Source organism: Lepidochelys olivacea, assembly GCF_965140295.1.
Source record: "Lepidochelys olivacea isolate rLepOli2 genome assembly, chromosome: 7".
In the NCBI taxonomy this organism is placed as follows: Eukaryota; Metazoa; Chordata; order Testudines; family Cheloniidae; genus Lepidochelys; species Lepidochelys olivacea.
In genome coordinates this window covers 25968130-25984955 of record NC_140417.1, presented here as the reverse complement: position 1 = coordinate 25984955, position 16826 = coordinate 25968130, and the positions used below count along the sequence as shown (strand labels likewise).

General features: G+C 40.7%; 1 protein-coding gene across 7 annotated transcripts in view; it reads right to left on the bottom strand.

Moving 5' to 3' along the window:
* ARHGEF3 (Rho guanine nucleotide exchange factor 3) overlaps positions 1-16826 on the bottom strand; it is a 311727-nt gene that overhangs the window by 47695 nt on the left and 247206 nt on the right. For all 7 annotated transcript variants that reach the window (XM_084634596.1, XM_084634597.1, XM_084634598.1 and 4 more), the window contains one exon: positions 5084-5191. In XM_084634596.1, the coding sequence (XP_084490722.1) occupies positions 5084-5191 (108 nt within the window). The remainder of the gene's footprint in view (positions 1-5083; positions 5192-16826) is intronic.

The following is a 16826-nucleotide window of genomic DNA, read 5'->3' as shown; positions in this document are numbered from 1 at the left end:
GTGGAGTGGCAGTCACTTCACTTCACATATGGGCAGAGGATTTGGGTGTTGTTTTTAATTGACAACCCTAGAGATTAATAATATCCCATATGGTTGAACAGAACATGAATAGCAATGGCAGTGCAAGTTTCCTGACATCAATTCGCCTATGTGCCTCTAAACAGTTTCCTAAGGGACTGTGAGAAAGTAGTCTTCTTGCTCATTCTGTTGTTGGCCTCACCTGAAACTGCTAATAAAGAGGTTTTTAGGACCAACTGTGAAAGTGATTTTGCATGGATGCCACCTATCACTAGGAAATGGATTTAGTAATCCCAGCTCTTTTTGCAAGAGATATTGCTCAGCCAAATAAGTAATATATATTCCAGATACAATGACCTGAGATGGACTTAGATCTATTGCTGGAGAATAAAAAGCTCCATGCCCCTTTACAGATCCTTCAAACCATGTAGTTCCTTAGGTAAGGTGGTTTGAATAACTGCATCCCTCAATCTTCTTATATTTTAAACTACTGCCGAGTTATTTTTTTAAAACCAATGTAAAATAAAGATTTTTTCCCCCCAGTGGTAAGACCATAACACAAAAACCTGTACAGCTTTGTCAAGATCTGTCGTCAAATACATGCACACAACTCAAACTAAAATCAACTGAAGCTGCATATATATTCATGAAAACAAAATTTATCTTTTGAAGTCTGTATTATATAGCACAAGTCTGTCTCAAATGCAGCCCCCATGGAACTGATCGTATGAGTACTTAAATGAGCACAACAGCTGTTAAAGACTCTGAAAAGGGAAGTGCCAGGCTCAGAAATAAAATCTTGCCAAAACCTAATTCACTTTCCATGCTCTTGATAACTGGAACTAATGTAGCCCTTCTTTCAGAATCAGACCAAATTTTTCTTAGAAGCAGCCTGTGGAAGAGATTTATATGTCCAACAAGGGACTACAGGCATCTCTGCTCTAGTCACACTACAGTACACCTACTGGATCAAACACACTGAGGTGATTTCAAACATCTTGCCTTTCCTCCCATGTCCATAAAGGTTGCTTCTGTATGCAGAGGTATGCACTTTCAACAACATATTTAAGGAATACCAGAGGTACATTGCTAACCAAATGCTCGCATGTCTGCTTCCTACATAAAACTATTGCTGCAGAAAAAAATATTTTTCATGGCTTTTTACTCTATTTAAGTATTTGTCAGAAGAGCCTCCAATGTAGAAATATAATAATTTGGGAAGGAAAAATAAAACTAACTCATAGCTGCAGTAGAGTCATGATTAAGTTACCTTTTTGAAAAGATATTATTTCTTACTAAAACAGAGATTTTATTCATTCTCACTCTTCAGAGAGCTTAACCTTGTTCTATAAAGCTCACTGTAGATTTTAAGTGTACTTTCTCAAACACCTACTATTTTAGTGGGGGGAATAGCATAATCCTGCAAAGTACTGAATGCCCACTATGAGGTGCTCAATTGCCTCAGCTCCTCCTGAAGTCACCGAGATTTAAGGTACTCGGCCTCTTGCATGAGACATACAATATTTTGTAGGATCCAGTCCTATATGAGTCTCCAAGGATCTCATTCTATATTGTGCACATGTAAGTTTGAGAGACCTACAAACAAAGCAGAATATCTTCAGAATAAAATGTAAATTTGAATTGCATTATTTGATTGCAAAAACAAAAGGAGTACTTGTGGCACCTTAGAGACTAACCAATTTATTTGAGCATAAGCTTTCGTGAGCTACAGATCACTTCATTGGATGCATTCAGTGGAAAATACAGTGGGGAGATTTATATACACAGAGAACATAAAACAATGGGTGTTACCATACACATTGTAAGGAGAGTGATCACTTAAGATGAGCTAATACCAGCAGGAGAGCGTGGGGTGGTGGGGGACCTTTTGTAGTGATAATCAAGGTGGGCCATTTCCAGCAGTTGACAAGAACATCTGAGGAACAGTGGGGGGTGGGGGTGAGAAATAAACATGGGGAAATAGTTTTACTTTGTGTAATGACCCATCCACTCCCAGTCTCTATTCAAGCCTAAGTTAATTGTATCCAGTTTGCAAATTAATTCCAATTCAGCAGTCTCTCGTTGGAGTCTGTTTTTGAAGTTTTTTTGTTGAAGAATTGTCACTTTTAGGTCTCTAATCGAGTGACCAGGAATAGGAATAGCGGTCAGTAGGTTTCCTACCTACATGCCTCCAGCTTTCACCCAGATCACACCACACAATCCATTGTCTACAGCCAAGCTCTACGATACAACCGCATTTGCTCCAACCCCTCAGACAGAGACAAACACCTACAAGATCTCTATCAAGCATTTTTACAACTACAATACCCACCTGCGGAAGTGAAGAAACAGACTGACAGAGCCAGAAGAGTACCCAGAAGTCACCTACGACAGGACAGGCCCAACAAAGAAAATAAACAGAACGCCACTAGCCATCACTTTCAGCCCCCAACTAAAACCCCTCCAACGCATCATCAAGGATCTACAACCTATCCTGAAGGACGACCCATCATTCTCACAGATCTTGGGAGACAGGCCAGTCCTTGCATACAGACAGCCCCCCAACCTGAAGCAAATACTCACCAGCAACCACACACTACACAACAGAACCACTAACCCAGGAACCTATCCTTGCAACAAAGCCCGTTGCCAACTGTGTCCACATACCTATTCAGGGGACACCATCATAGGGCCTAATCACATCAGCCACACTATCAGAGGCTCGTTCACCTGCACATCCAACAGTGTGATATATGCCATCATGTGCCAGCAATGCCCCTCTGCCATGTACATTGGTCAAACTGGACAGTCTCTACGTAAAAGAATAAATGGACACAAATTAGACGTCAAGAATTATAACATTCAAAAACCAGTCCGAAAACACTTCAATCTCTCTGGTCAGTCGATTAGAGGCCTAAAAGTGACAATTCTTCAACAAAAGGACTTCAAAAACAGACTCCAACGAGAGACTGCTGAATTGGAATTAATTTGCAAACTGGATACAATTAACTTAGGCTTGAATAGAGACTGGGAGTGGATGGGTCATTACACAAAGTAAAACTATTTCCCCATGTTTATTTCCCCCCCACCCCACTGTTCCTCAGACGTTCTTGTCAACTGCTGGAAATGGCCCACCTTGATTATCACAACAAAAGGTTTCCCCCCACCGCCCCCTGCTCTCCTGCTGGTATTAGCTCATCTTAAGCGATCACTCTCTTTACAGTGTGTATGGTAACACCCATTGTTTCATGTTCTCTGTGTATATAAATCTCCCCACTATATTTTCCACTGAATGAATCCAATGAAGTGAGCTGCAGCTCACGAAAGCTTATGCTCAAATACATTGGTTAGTCTCTAAGGTGCTACAAGAACTCCTTTTCTTTTTGCGAATACAGACTAACACAGCTGCTACTCTGAAACCTGTCATTATTTGATTGCTTTTTAATTATTTAAAATCATAGTCAGCTTTGACATATGCTTTGAATGTTGGCTCAAGGCTCCATTTTCCATCTGATCGCCAGACTTTTTGTCCACTGGAGGTCAAAGTTCACTCTTAATAGTGAGGATTCAGCAGTATTACATGCAGGGGGACTTTAAAAAAAAACAAAACACCCACCCAGTACACACACACACAGCAAATAAATTAATGGAAAATTTATCTTTCATTAAAATTCCAAACTCAAAATTTTCCTACCAACTCTAACAGATATTCCATAGGTTTAGTTGGGGTTTTGTTTGTTTGTTTTTGCATTTAAGCTAAAAATACTAATATTCTATGGCAAAGCTTATCTTTTTTTCCCCAGTCATTTCAATATGATGAAGAGCTACAAGGGTGGAGAGTTGTCTTGAGAGGGAGGGATTTGAGTTTTTTAGTTTCCTGGCTCATCGGTCATGGATTATCTTAAACTGTACTGCTCCACTTTAAAATGCCATTTTAAAAGTATGTCAAAGGTGCCTGAGCATATGGCACCCTTTTAAATATATCCATAAAACTCACACCTTCAAAAGTCAAAAGATATATGTGGACACAAGAACAAATGGATATAAACTGGCCACCAGGAAGTTTAGACTTGAAATTAGACGAAGGTTTCTAACCACCAGAGGAGTGAAGTTTTGGAATAGCCTTCCAAGGGAAGCAGTGGGGGCAAAAGATCTATCTGGCTTTAAGATTAAACTCGATAAGTTTATGGAGGAGATGGTATGATGGAATAACATGGTTTTGGTACTTAAATATTCATGGTAAATAGGCCCAATGGCCTGTGATGGGATATTAGATGGGGTGGGATCTGAGTTACCCAGGAAAGAATTTTCTGTAGTATCTGGCTGGTGAATCTTGCCCATATGCTCAGGGTTTAGCTGATTGCCATATTTGGGGTCGGGAAGGAATTTTCCTCCAGGGCAGATTCGAAGAGGCCCTGGAGGTTTTTCGCCTTCCTCTGTAGCATGGGGCACAGGTCACCTGCTGGAGGATTCTCTGCTCCTTGAAGTCTTTAAACCACGATTTGAAAACTTCAAAAGCTCAGACATAGGTGAGAGGTTTTTCGCAGGAGTGGTGGGTGAAATTCTGTGGCCTGCGTTGTGCAGGAGGTCAGACTAGATGATCATAATGGTCCCTTCTGACCTAAATATCTATGAATCTCTATATTAAACATACCTTCTCAGGCAACTAGGCTATGCACATATTTTTATACTGGTTTCCTTATCTCTGTCATATCAAGAATGGATATATAGTTTCAGTTTGTTTCTTAAAGATTTCACAAGAAACATAAGCATTCTATGACAGAAAGATTATTATGGTGGTGAATGACAGTTGTAACAGCACCAGAGCACTTTCACTTGCCACTTCTGAGGTTAACACTCTCCATTACAGCTTCACCTTTTTATGTTGGGAGAAATAAGTTTTTCATTTTTTCCTTAAAGATATGGGAGATACTCAGATATGCATATATATACAAAATAAATTTTGAAAAGCACAACCCCTAAAAGCATGTGATAGCATACCTGTGCTTCTCTTATTGAAATGCAGATCTGAACATTAAACACAGAAATATATCATCACCTTTACCTGAAGGGTTTGACTGAACCGCTTTAATGGGGTTGCCCGTACAGGAGGAATGAGGCTTGCTAGTGATGTAACTCTAGAAAGAGGCTTGACCCGTTTGTTACTAGGCTCCTGTAGTTTAAAGAGAAAAAAAAAAAAGGGGGGGGGGGGGAGAGAACAAAAGTCATCAGAAAAACATTTATGCTAGTTTTGTTAATTTTCTAATGTGAGCAATAGAGACAAATAATTTTAGTGTATAATGCTGGCAATGACAGATTACCCTTGCTTGGTGCATACAGATCTGTGCAATGGCTGAAATATCACGTAGTAAGCAGAAGTAGTGGCATAAGTGGGAAAGACAAAAAAGGCACAAAAAAAACTCTCTCCATATATAGCATCCTTCTAAAATGGTTTGTTTGCGGGGAGTGTCCCTCAAACTGAAAAGTGCTCCGCAGTAATGCATATTATGATGACCTTGTCATTGAAGGGAACATGTACAAATACAAAAAATTCCAACCCCATTGTTTTTGCTCTGTCATTGTAAGTATGTAGTTCTGCATTTGATTAACATTTTATTCGAAAAAGTACAAATTAAATAAAAAACAGCGTCATGTGTTCATACTTACATGCAAATATACAGAGATGTGTACACACAGTATATATTTAAATGAAATAAAAAACTAAAAAAAATCTACTGTAAAAACGAATACTTTTCTTCACTCACATACTTTTTAACCTCTAGAATGCCTGCTTTTTGTGAAGTATAATATTCCATTTGTTTTGCATACAAAAATGAAAATATAAACAAGTGCAATACAAGGAAAGATTACAAATATGTAAAAACAGAAGTTACCCTTGGCTTGCTAACCTCCATCTGACATTTAATGGATCTTGAACAGCACGTGCAAAAGGCTACTTTTGACAGAGAAAGAGCCAAACCTTCTAAGTGAAGTTAAAAAACCCATCCGACATCATATTTTAAGTACATCCTATAGCAGTTCATCTTTCTTTTTCAGCCATGTTTATAAAGTTTGTGTAGGCATCCTCTACCTCCAGTTTTCTACACAAATCCTTAGGAAAATGTACCATGTCATAGTATTCTTTTGCAGAGAGGTACGAATCTTTTTAGAGATGGGGATTTCCCATCCTTCCTGGTATTTAGAAAAATCCCAGATTTTCATTACTGGTCAGCAATATTCTGTTTCATTAGCACAGCGACCAGGAAGAAAGATGAGAACCAGCAAATAATTTATTTCTCAGCAGGCAGAGCTGTAACTCCACAAACATCTTGTGAAACGCAGGACCAGAACGTTAACCTTCCCCACCCCCCCAAAAATAATCAATTTCCCCACACATAGAATGTGGTGCTACAATCATTTCAGCATTAAAAAAAAAAAAGCCTGCATTCTTATCTTCATCATGAAGGTGCCATTCAGATTCTTTCCTTTCCAGCAACCATTTCTTTGACACAGCTTTTTTGAAGGAGCATTTTTTTTACGTCACTGCAGCACGACTGGCATACTGAATACACTATGGAGTCTTTCAGCTTCGCCTATAATTCTCATCTGACTGGCACCTCCGTCATCAGCCGTTTTGGTTATTTTTTAAATTCATGCCAATCCACTAGCTTCCCATCGTAAAGACTGCTTGTCATTAATCATAATGCACTGCAGTGAGAGGACACTGAAGTCCCAAGGCAAAGCGAGTGCTACTGTATACCTAGCAGCAGAAATTACTTGGGCACGTATCATCTCTAATGCTACTAGAATCTGGCATTTAGAACTATGCAGACTGAGGAATCAGGACAGCTAAAAAGGCAAATATATCTTCCCAGAAAATAGGCAAAGGGGACTCTTGAGAGAGTATTCTCCTCTGCCCTACTGCTGTACCATTTTCCACAAGGTTTGCCATCTTTGCTGCTCTGTATGTAGTCTTTGATCAAACTGGAATTATGTTTCTGATATAATGGCCCAAAGTCAGCTCTGGTGTAAAGAGATGTAATTTGGCCCTACATTATATCACAGTGTAACCTGCTTGAAAGTTAGAAAAATCAAATTCCAATTAAAAATCTGTTAGAACTGTCTATTAATCTTTGTGCATATTATCACACACACACACACTTAGATTTTGAGATTGAAAGTGTAACAAATAATGAATACTAACATTTTAGCAATGATATTGTAACACCCATTGAGAATCCCGAAGGAGGGTAAATTTTGTTACAAAGCAAGTAAATTCATATTTCACTGTGTCTCTTAAGTGTCTTGTTCAGGACTACTGCGAGTGAAACTTGAATTACCCTCCTTGAGCAATGTCTGAGACTAGTTGATAAAGAGGAAAAAAAAAGTCTTGGGTCACAGACTCCCCCCTGGGACTACCACCTGATGTACTGAGACTACCTCTAAGCCTGTTTTCCCTGGCAGCTTGGGATTTCAGTGCCCTGCCTGGTTGTGCCAGACACGCTAGCCTGCTACAAACACAGACCCAGCTCTGAGCCACGTCCCCCAAAAGCTGCAGGCTTAACTGAAAACAGCTTAAGAAGTGCTCCTGTCTTCAACACCCAGATACCCAGTTCCCAATAGGATCCAAACACCAAATAAATCTGTTTTACTCTGTGTAAAGCTTATGCAGGGCAAACTCAAATTGTTCGCCCTCTATAACACAGAGAGAGAGAGATGCACAGCTGTTTCCTCCCCCAGGTATTAATACTTGCTCTGGATTAATTAAGTAACAAGTGATTTTATTAAATATAAAAAGTAGGATTTAAGTGGTTCCAAGTAATGACAGAACAAAGTAAATTACCAAATAAAATAAAACAAAAACACTCAACTCTAAGCCCAATACAGTAGGAAACTAAATGCAGGTAAATCTCACCCTCAGAGATGTCCCAGTAAGCTTATTTGCCAGACTAGACGCTTTCTTAGTCTGGGTCCAGCAACCCCTGTAGTTACTGTCCTTTGTCCCAGTTTCTTTCAGGCATCTCTTTGGGGTGGAGAGACTATCTTCTGAGCCCGATGAAGACAAAATGGAGGGGTTTCCAGGGACTTATATAGTTTTTTCTCTTGTGGGTGGAAACCCCTCTCCAAGATGGAGTTTTGCAGTCACCTGGGCAAGTCACAGGTCCATGCATGACTCAGTTCTTTACAGGCCGATGCCATTGTTTACATGTTAATTTGAACATTCTCAGGAAAGCTCAGATGTGGATTGGCGTCTTCCAAAGTTTATTGTTAGTTAAATACTCCCAATTACTTGAATAACTCCTTCACGCTATGTTGACCAAATCTGCCTTATGTGCTTTCTACAGCAGACACCTTAAATACAAGCATAGAGCCAATGCTCATAATTTCAGATATAAAAATGTTACATGCACACAAATAGGATGAATATATTCAGTAGATCATAACCTTTGCAAAGATATGTTACATGGCATATCTACCATAAAACATATCCCAGTTATGTCATATTTACACTCATAAGCATATTTCTATAAAGCATTATGAGGTGCAACGTCACACCCACTTGGAATTTTTCATATACTCAGTGTTTGTCTGCATCTGCAGTTTATTAATGGCTACAGAAAGCCTGCAGGTGAAGGGCTCAATCCTGTACCTAATTTTCCCAACTGTTTGGGGTTCATAACCTCAAACAGCCATGTAAATTGATGCACAGCAGCAACTAACCCTGGAGATTATCATCCTGTGAGATAGAAGGGAAACCACCATACCTTTTGGAAGACAAGGGAAAAGGAAGAAGAGAAAAGGTGTAAATGAATTCCCTGAAGGCCTGCTCCATCCCTGAACAGCCCTAACCCTATCCGAACACTTCTTTTTGCCACATGGGGTTGCTGGAGTTATTTTACGGTTCCAGCAAGAGGAGAGGGAAGAACTAGAAACAGGTTCCTTAACCCTTTAAAAATAAACCATTTCACTATTCTGCAGGGGATTGTGAGGTTTGCTATGTGGCAATCTTCATTCTTATACCCAAACTGCTCAGGGAGACAAAATATTTTAATTTGTCTCTGTACTGCAGAGCCTACCTACCTGTAGAAGTAGACATTAAGGAGAAGAAATCAACCTAGCTGCCTCCACTAGGGGCTGCTGCAACCACAAGGAGGATAGGATAGGATATGACTACAGCTGCTAACTGTAAAAAAGCCAGAAGTCATTGTCAGAACCTGTAACAGTAGCCACTGGAGTCACAGTAAGATGACTAGGTCACATATATGTGGCGTTGTTCTTTGAGGTCTTATTCTTCCCATCACACTGAGCCATTTTACCTCCTGCACTTAGTTCATTTGTTCTGATAGCAAAGGGAGTTAAACTAAATAGGTTGTATAGATTTTTATCAAAATCTAAATTACTAGAATCCGTAGAACAAATTGAAAGGGCTCATACAATAAAACCAAATTAAAAACACATCTGCAGTGTTTGCAGGACTCACTCCAAGACAGTAATTCAAGATAACATTGCAGTGTCAGACTTTGGAAAATAAATCCAGGGTCTCCATCTCCAAACTGTGTTTAAAGAAGGAAATTGAAGTAGATAATCTTATTGCTTTGAACTTTCTTTAAAACGAGAAAATATGTTTTTTGCATACCAAATGTGACAGTTTGGGACTATGCCTGGATCAAATTGTGAAGGCCATGTTTTGAGAATGCCATTTTGTGACTATAAACTTCATTGTGACTTTCACTTTGCAGAGTAACCTCTATGCTGGTTCAAGACACGCGGATGACTGGGAAAACTGGTCTAATCTAGACATGGTCAGTAAATTCTGGACAGTGTGTGCTCGTGCTTTGGAGTCACATCATGAGATACCACATCATATTGCGAGGGAGAAAGAAGCAAGCTGAAAGAGAGGAGATGAGTACTCTAGAAATATAAAACTATGCTTCTTTACTGTAAGGCCCAAATGGTACTTATGTATCATACCTCATAGATTTGTTTTAATATGACTCACTCCCTCTAAAAATAAACCTTGATTTACTAAAACCCAGGGTAGTTTTAAGACTGCTGTACAGAAAGGGGAAGTACTAGCCATGTACTGCTTTTGGGTGTCCGGGGAATGCACCTATCATGCAGATTCACTCATGTGGAGCCTTGGAGCCCCAGATGGTAGCCATCTACTTATGCAGCCCTTCTCTCAGTTTTCTCCCAAATAGCATTTTAGTCCTTTCTGCTCTTTGTTCCATGCATCATAAGCTGGAAAATGATCATTTTAAAATTATGTGGCATCTTAACAAAAAGATAAGTTATACATCTATTTTTGAAGCTGCATAATCATATTATACACAGGCCCCTGCTTAAAAACCCCAAGCCTGAATATCTAGGACCCTATCCTGTGGTGTGCTGAGCACCCAGTTTGTACTGAAGCAATTAAAGTTGAGGATGCTTGGCACCTTGGAGAATAGCACTCTTACATTCTTGCAATTTACTGAGTACTAAGCTGATGTTATTGTTTGCTCTTCACTCAATAAAATAGCATGCAGTAGTAGGATATGTGGGTAGAAAAGTCTCAGGCAGGGGCCAAGAGCACTTGCTGTCATTCAACTCAACCATAATGCAAACTGATTCTCTTATTAGTTTATTTAAAGAACGGGATTTCCCCAAAGTTCAAAGTGAGAGCCTGCTGGTCAAACCAAGTTAAATCTATTTCATAATACTGGTTAGTTTTCCATACTGTCTCATTAAACCACGCACCCCACAGCCTTCTAATTTCCATACACTGTTCGGTAAAGCACTCTAGTAAAGGTCAGTTTTAAGTTTTCTTAACAGAACCCTGCTCCACCTCCCACATTCACCTTATATTGTCTGCAGAATGGCAGAAGCAATGACCTGGATAACATATGCTAGAAAACTCATATAGTAGACAACCAGCTGCCATACAATAGGGCTCTGTTTGGCTTGGTACCTAATTCTGAAATTTATTTTGATGGGCTCTTTTAGGTAGTGTAATAATTTTTTACCTCCTAACAATTAAAGTCTGAGTGTATATGAGCTGCTCACAAAATTGTTTTTCCACTTGACTCCCTGCACCCCTTATCAGCAACTTCAACAAAGGGACTGTGTGTTACATGACTGGTGTTGAATTTGACAAACAAGCACAAACGATCCTCTGAGGAGTCATTATACCTTTGTCTACACCGGCAACATGCAACACTGTCACCACCACATTGTATAAATTTGTCTCATTAGTTAGCATGTTTTCTTTATAAATTCAAAAAAAGTTTCAATTCAGCCTCCAAAACAATAGTGGTAATTGAAACCTTCTAAAGAGACTCAGCATTTTAAAATATAAACATTATCCCAAAACCTTCATCAGAAGAGGTTGCAAATGAAGCTCTCAATTTAGCAAACAAAATTGATGAAATTGGCATGGATTCATTAACTATGCTTCTAATCCAATACATCATGGGAAAGTGGATTTATTAGTATCGACATGTTAGCGTCCAGAATACTTTTGAATCGGTCAATCTTTGAAATAAAAAGGGTTTCAGAGTAGCAGCCGTGTTAGTCTGTATTCGCAAAAAGAAAAGGAGTACTTGTGGCACCTTAGAGGCTAACCAATTTATTTGAGCATAAACTTTCGTGAGCTACATATCTGATGAAATAAAAAGAAAATTCTATACAAACCCAAATAATTTTTGTTGTGTTTTTCTTCTTGTCACAGGATCAAAAATACTCTAGTTACCTTCCTTTTTATCCTACACCCTTTATCTATGTAAATCTAGTAAAGTAGGTGTTCAAGTATTAACTCCTTGACAGTGGAGCATTCATTACTAGTTAACTGTTTCATTCTGGAAAACAAATTAGCCTCAAAAGAGTTAACCATGTCTCTAAAAGCTGAAACAGTGTAGCGTCTTTGTTTCAAACATAATCCACAAGCGTTGCCAGTAAAATAAAACAGAACCAATCTGTTTCAGACACTATATTTCTGGCAAGGTTTCCATACTCATTTACTTTAAAAGTTATTAGTTTTTAGTCAACATTATAAGAGCGTGTCAACATTTGTCATGGCAGAAAGCCCCAAATTATTTTTATTAGTTGGCTACTGGTTAAATTGGCCCAGGATTAAAAGTTCTAATAAATATTCCCAAATATTGGAGTTCAGTAGAAAACCACATTCAAGTTTTGTTCCACAGGATATTATAAATACTTAACCTTCAGCAAAATTAAACACACACGGTACAATAGGTTCTCTCTCAGTACAGCAAATATTTCACCTAACAGTAAATTAAGTCATGCCTAGGCAGTGTTTATGCTAGTTTAGAAAGAGAGGAATTTAAAAGTAGCTGTTCCTTGTGAAAACAGAATTAACTTTTCAGTCAGTAAGAGCAGATGAGTTAACTCTCTAGGGCCCTATCATCTACAATGCAGTTAAACAGCCCCTTAGCCCAAGCCCCTTAGCTTGAGTTAGCTGACATGGGGCAGCCCTGGGTTTTTAATTGCAATGTAGACATACCCTATGAGATTAGCAGCAGAAACATTGATTGATTGGGTGTTCTAACCCATACAATTCTCAGGGCTGGTCTACACTACAAAGTTAGGTTGACCTAGCTAAGTTGCTCTGGTGAGTGAAAAAATTTACACCCCCGAGAGATATAGTTAAACTGACTTAAGCCCTGGTGTAGGCACCACTAGGTTGACAGAAGAATTCTGCGTCAACATAGGTACCCACTTCTCAGAGAGGCGCATGTACTACAGCAACAGAAGAACCCCTCCCGTCACAAGCATCTACACTATAGCATTTCTAGTGTGGATGTACCCTCAGTAACCAATGGGAATCCTTGGATCAAGCATACAACTCTCAATGGTTGGCTGAGCCTTGAGAACCCACTTTTGGTGTATTTTTATTAGCTGCAGAAGATTTACCTTTGCCTCCCGATAGCTTAGAAATGCTCCAAATTTAAAGCAGTATTCACCCTTGAAGAGCAGCAGGAAGTGGGGAGGGGGAAGGGGATGTACTATAAATGCAGCCTGAGATATTGTTACAGCTATTAGGAACCTACCCTTAATTGCCTACAAAAATCCATCCCAAATTATAGGAAATATATCAACCTGCAAGTACTGCCAGGAAGAGGAAAGGGAGACGAAGAGGAGAGATTGAACTCAAAATGTAATTAATCCATATGATGCACAGACACCGATGCCTTGATTATCAGCTAAACTGCACCCATGGAGCATCTCTGATAGAACTCCGGATCTTTCCTACAAAACCACCAGTTAGCACCACTTGAACCCCCCCCTCCCCAATCTGTGGTAGTAGTAGGTGTGTTATCCTTGTAAGAAGATAGAAACGGCCATACTGGGTCAGACCAATGGGTCATCTAGCTCAGAATCCTGTCACTGACAGTGGCCAGATGCTGCAGAGGGAATCAACACAACAGGACAATTTGGAGTGATCCATCTGCTGTTGTGCAGTCTCAGTTTCTGGCAATTGGAGGTTTAAGGACACATGGAGCATGGGATTGCATTCCTGACCATCTGCACTAATAGCTATTGATGGACCTTTCCTCCATGAATTTATCTAATTCTTTTTTTAACCTAGTTATACTTCTGGCTTTCAGAGCATCCCATGGAAATGAGTTTGACAGGTTGGTTGTGCATTCTGTGAAGAAATATTTCCTTGTTTGCTTTAAACTTGCTACCTATTAGCGCCAGTGTTCATATATAATGAACTAGTAAATTACAATAATCCAGAGTCAATTGTACTTGAGTAATGTGTTATAAAGCAGGGGTTCTCAATGTTTTTCTTTCTGAAGCTCCCTCCGCCCCCATATGTTATTAAAAACTCCACGGCCCCACTGTGCCACAACTACTGTTTTTCTGCATATAAAAATCCAGGGACAGTGTTAGGGAGTAGCAAGCAGGGCAATTGCCTGGTGCCCCACACCACGGGGGTGGCCTGCAAAGCTAAGTTGTTCAGGCTTCGGCTTCAGCCCCAGGTGACCGGGCTTGGGGCTCTGGGTTTCAGCCCTGCATGACGGGGCTTCGGCTTTCTGCCCTGAGCCCCAGTGAGTCTAACACTGGCCTTGCTCAGTGGACCCCCTGAAACCTGCTTGCAGCCCCCCAGGAGGCCCCAGACTCCTTATTCAGAGCTGCTGTTATAAAGGATGGTGTGGGGAGCTACATGGGAAGGTTGGTTGGCCAGGTAAAAAAGAGGAGGTGGAACAGCCTTAGCAGAAGGAAACAAATCAGTGGCAGGGCAGGGGCTGAAACACATCATTCCTCCACCACCAGAGACTAGGCCCCATCCTATAGGAGCTGTTGCCTCATCAGCATCTCGAAAATCATGGATCCGGAATCCTTAAAGGAGGCAGCAGTTATAAAAGATCCTGAATACAAAACCATTAAAGTATTTCAGCAGCACAAGGCTAAGCTGAAACAACTTTCTTTGAGCTGCCTTTCACTTCTGCAATTGAAAGCGTATCTGGCTCTAACATGAGCAGAGACATCAATAGATTCACTTGCAACTAGAAAATGGAGGAGAGTTTGCAGAATAAACAAAACATCAAGGTGAATTAAAATGAGTAACAGAAAATTTTAAACTCACACAAATAACGTAGAGCTGATTGAATTACAAAACTTCCAAATGCAGTTCCTCTAGTGAAGAGCTGCTTGTAAAGGCCACCGGAGAAAGGCCTTTTCCATACTGAAACAAATTAGATGTGAAGCTGGAATGTCAGCTCACAAACATTATAAGATGAGCTACTAAAATAAGAATATAAAAAGCTGTTTGTTTCAAACTGGGAATAGGCAGAATAGATCAGCAATTCTAAGTGTGATGAGAGAAATTAGTTTACAGCAATTGCTGTTCATACTGGGACTACAGTTATCTAAAAATCTATTCAAAATAGGACTGCTGATATTTCACAAGGAAGTATGGAAGAGAAAAATAATACTTTCATCTAGATCATCTTTCCCCTGTGAGCAGATGTCCTAAATTTACCAGAATTGTCCCAGTTTGGTGGGGAATCTCTTGTGTCTCAGGCAGCTGCCCCCAGATTTTATTCCTGTTTTATGAAGGTCAGCCTGCTAGCAATATAGCATCTTCTTCCCATCTCCCCCAGCTCTTCATCTCTGCAGCTCCTCACAAATACTCCTGGCTCCCCTCCCTCTGGCTTTCTACCCACTCACTACCTTAACACTGTGTGTTGACCCAGAGAGGCAGGGGTGCCGGAATAAAGGGAGCCAGGGACCATGGTTGCCAATTTTGCTCGAACAAGTTCCTGGAGGTTTCCTCACATGACATAATCTTTAAATAAAAGATTGAGACTTCTGACCAATCCTGGAGGTTTGGCACTCTTATGCCATAGCCCTCCCACTTTTCTGCAGGGGCCCCGCCCCCCAGCTATGGAGCGCCTAGGTAGGAGAGGCTAGGCAGCTGTGGAGCACCATGCCACAGACCCTCCACCTGCCAGGGTAAGGGAGTTGAAAGCAGTCCTGGGCCCATGCTCCCCTCCCCCAGGGCAGGCGGGTCTGCAGCTCCCCACATGTGGCTCTGGGGATGCAGCCCAACCACGTTAAGAGCCATGTGAGCAGCTGTGGGGACCCAGGGACCCTCCACCTGCCATGGGCGGGGGACCCCGCAGGGCACAGACACAGACAGGGGCTGCTATCGACCCCCCCCCCCCCGGGGGCAGATGGAGGGTCCACAGCCCCCGGCCCACTTCAGCTTCTGGCTTCAGGTAGAAGAGGAAGGGTGGGGAGGCCTGGCCCCCCCCCACTTTTGGGCATGCTCTGCCACCCCTGCCCAGAAGCCTCTGTGCTGGGCCTCACATGTAATGCCCATCAATCTACCACTTTCTCACTGAATCAAGCATGCTCCTGAGCAATGGAGTGTGAGGTGTCCCAAACTGTATTGTAGTACACAATAGCATAGAGGGACAAAAGAAAGCACATCTGGGCCCAGTACCAGGATATCTGGGTCTAAGAATATTGTTACAGGACAGAAAGTATAAGGACTTGCATAGGAAGCTAGAAAACCCTGGAAGAGAAGGAAAGTAATTGGGTGGGGAAAGAATAAGCATCCCTCATGCCAACAGGTCTCTCCAAAAGCTATTTCAGTCCCTTACCGTAGTAATGAGCCTCAGATTGACCCACCCACCACCTCTGAGCCTAAACTCTGCCCATGAATCTCCCTCCCATAAGAAAGTTGTACACTCTCTTTAGAAAGAGATTTTATGAACAGTCCAAATAAACTTCATCTAATTTCAATTAAAACAAACCTTAAATGAGGGGCAGAGCAGTGTCATGGATTAAGTTTGAGGGTTGCAGCCAGGAATTCCTGTGTTCCAGTTCTGGCTTTGCCACTTACTTGCTTTGTGATCTGATACACGTCATTTAACCTTGGTTTCCCCATCAGTAAGATAGGGAAAATAGTACTCCCTTACCTCACAGGAAGTGTTGTGTAGATTAATTTGTATCTGTCCAGTGCCTTGAAGATCAACTGTGCTACATTAAGTACTAAACAAATATCTTGGTTTTGCTTTTGAAAAAATACAACCACAGCTTACTTTTGTTAAAGTTTTGTGAAGCTGTTACAAAAAGCGGTAAAGAAAGCCAATAAAAGATCCTAGAGAAGACAAGAATTGTGTTTGTAACAAGATGAAAGAAAAAAAATCTGCTTACTCCTGAGCTAAACTATTTATATTACAAAAGGCCAAAGGGGCACATTTGTTTTCTAGAATAAAACAGCCTAGTAACTTCACTGAGGCTCTTCTCTACATAGAGTTGTACTCTTACTGCATAATATGGTAAGTAGTTTC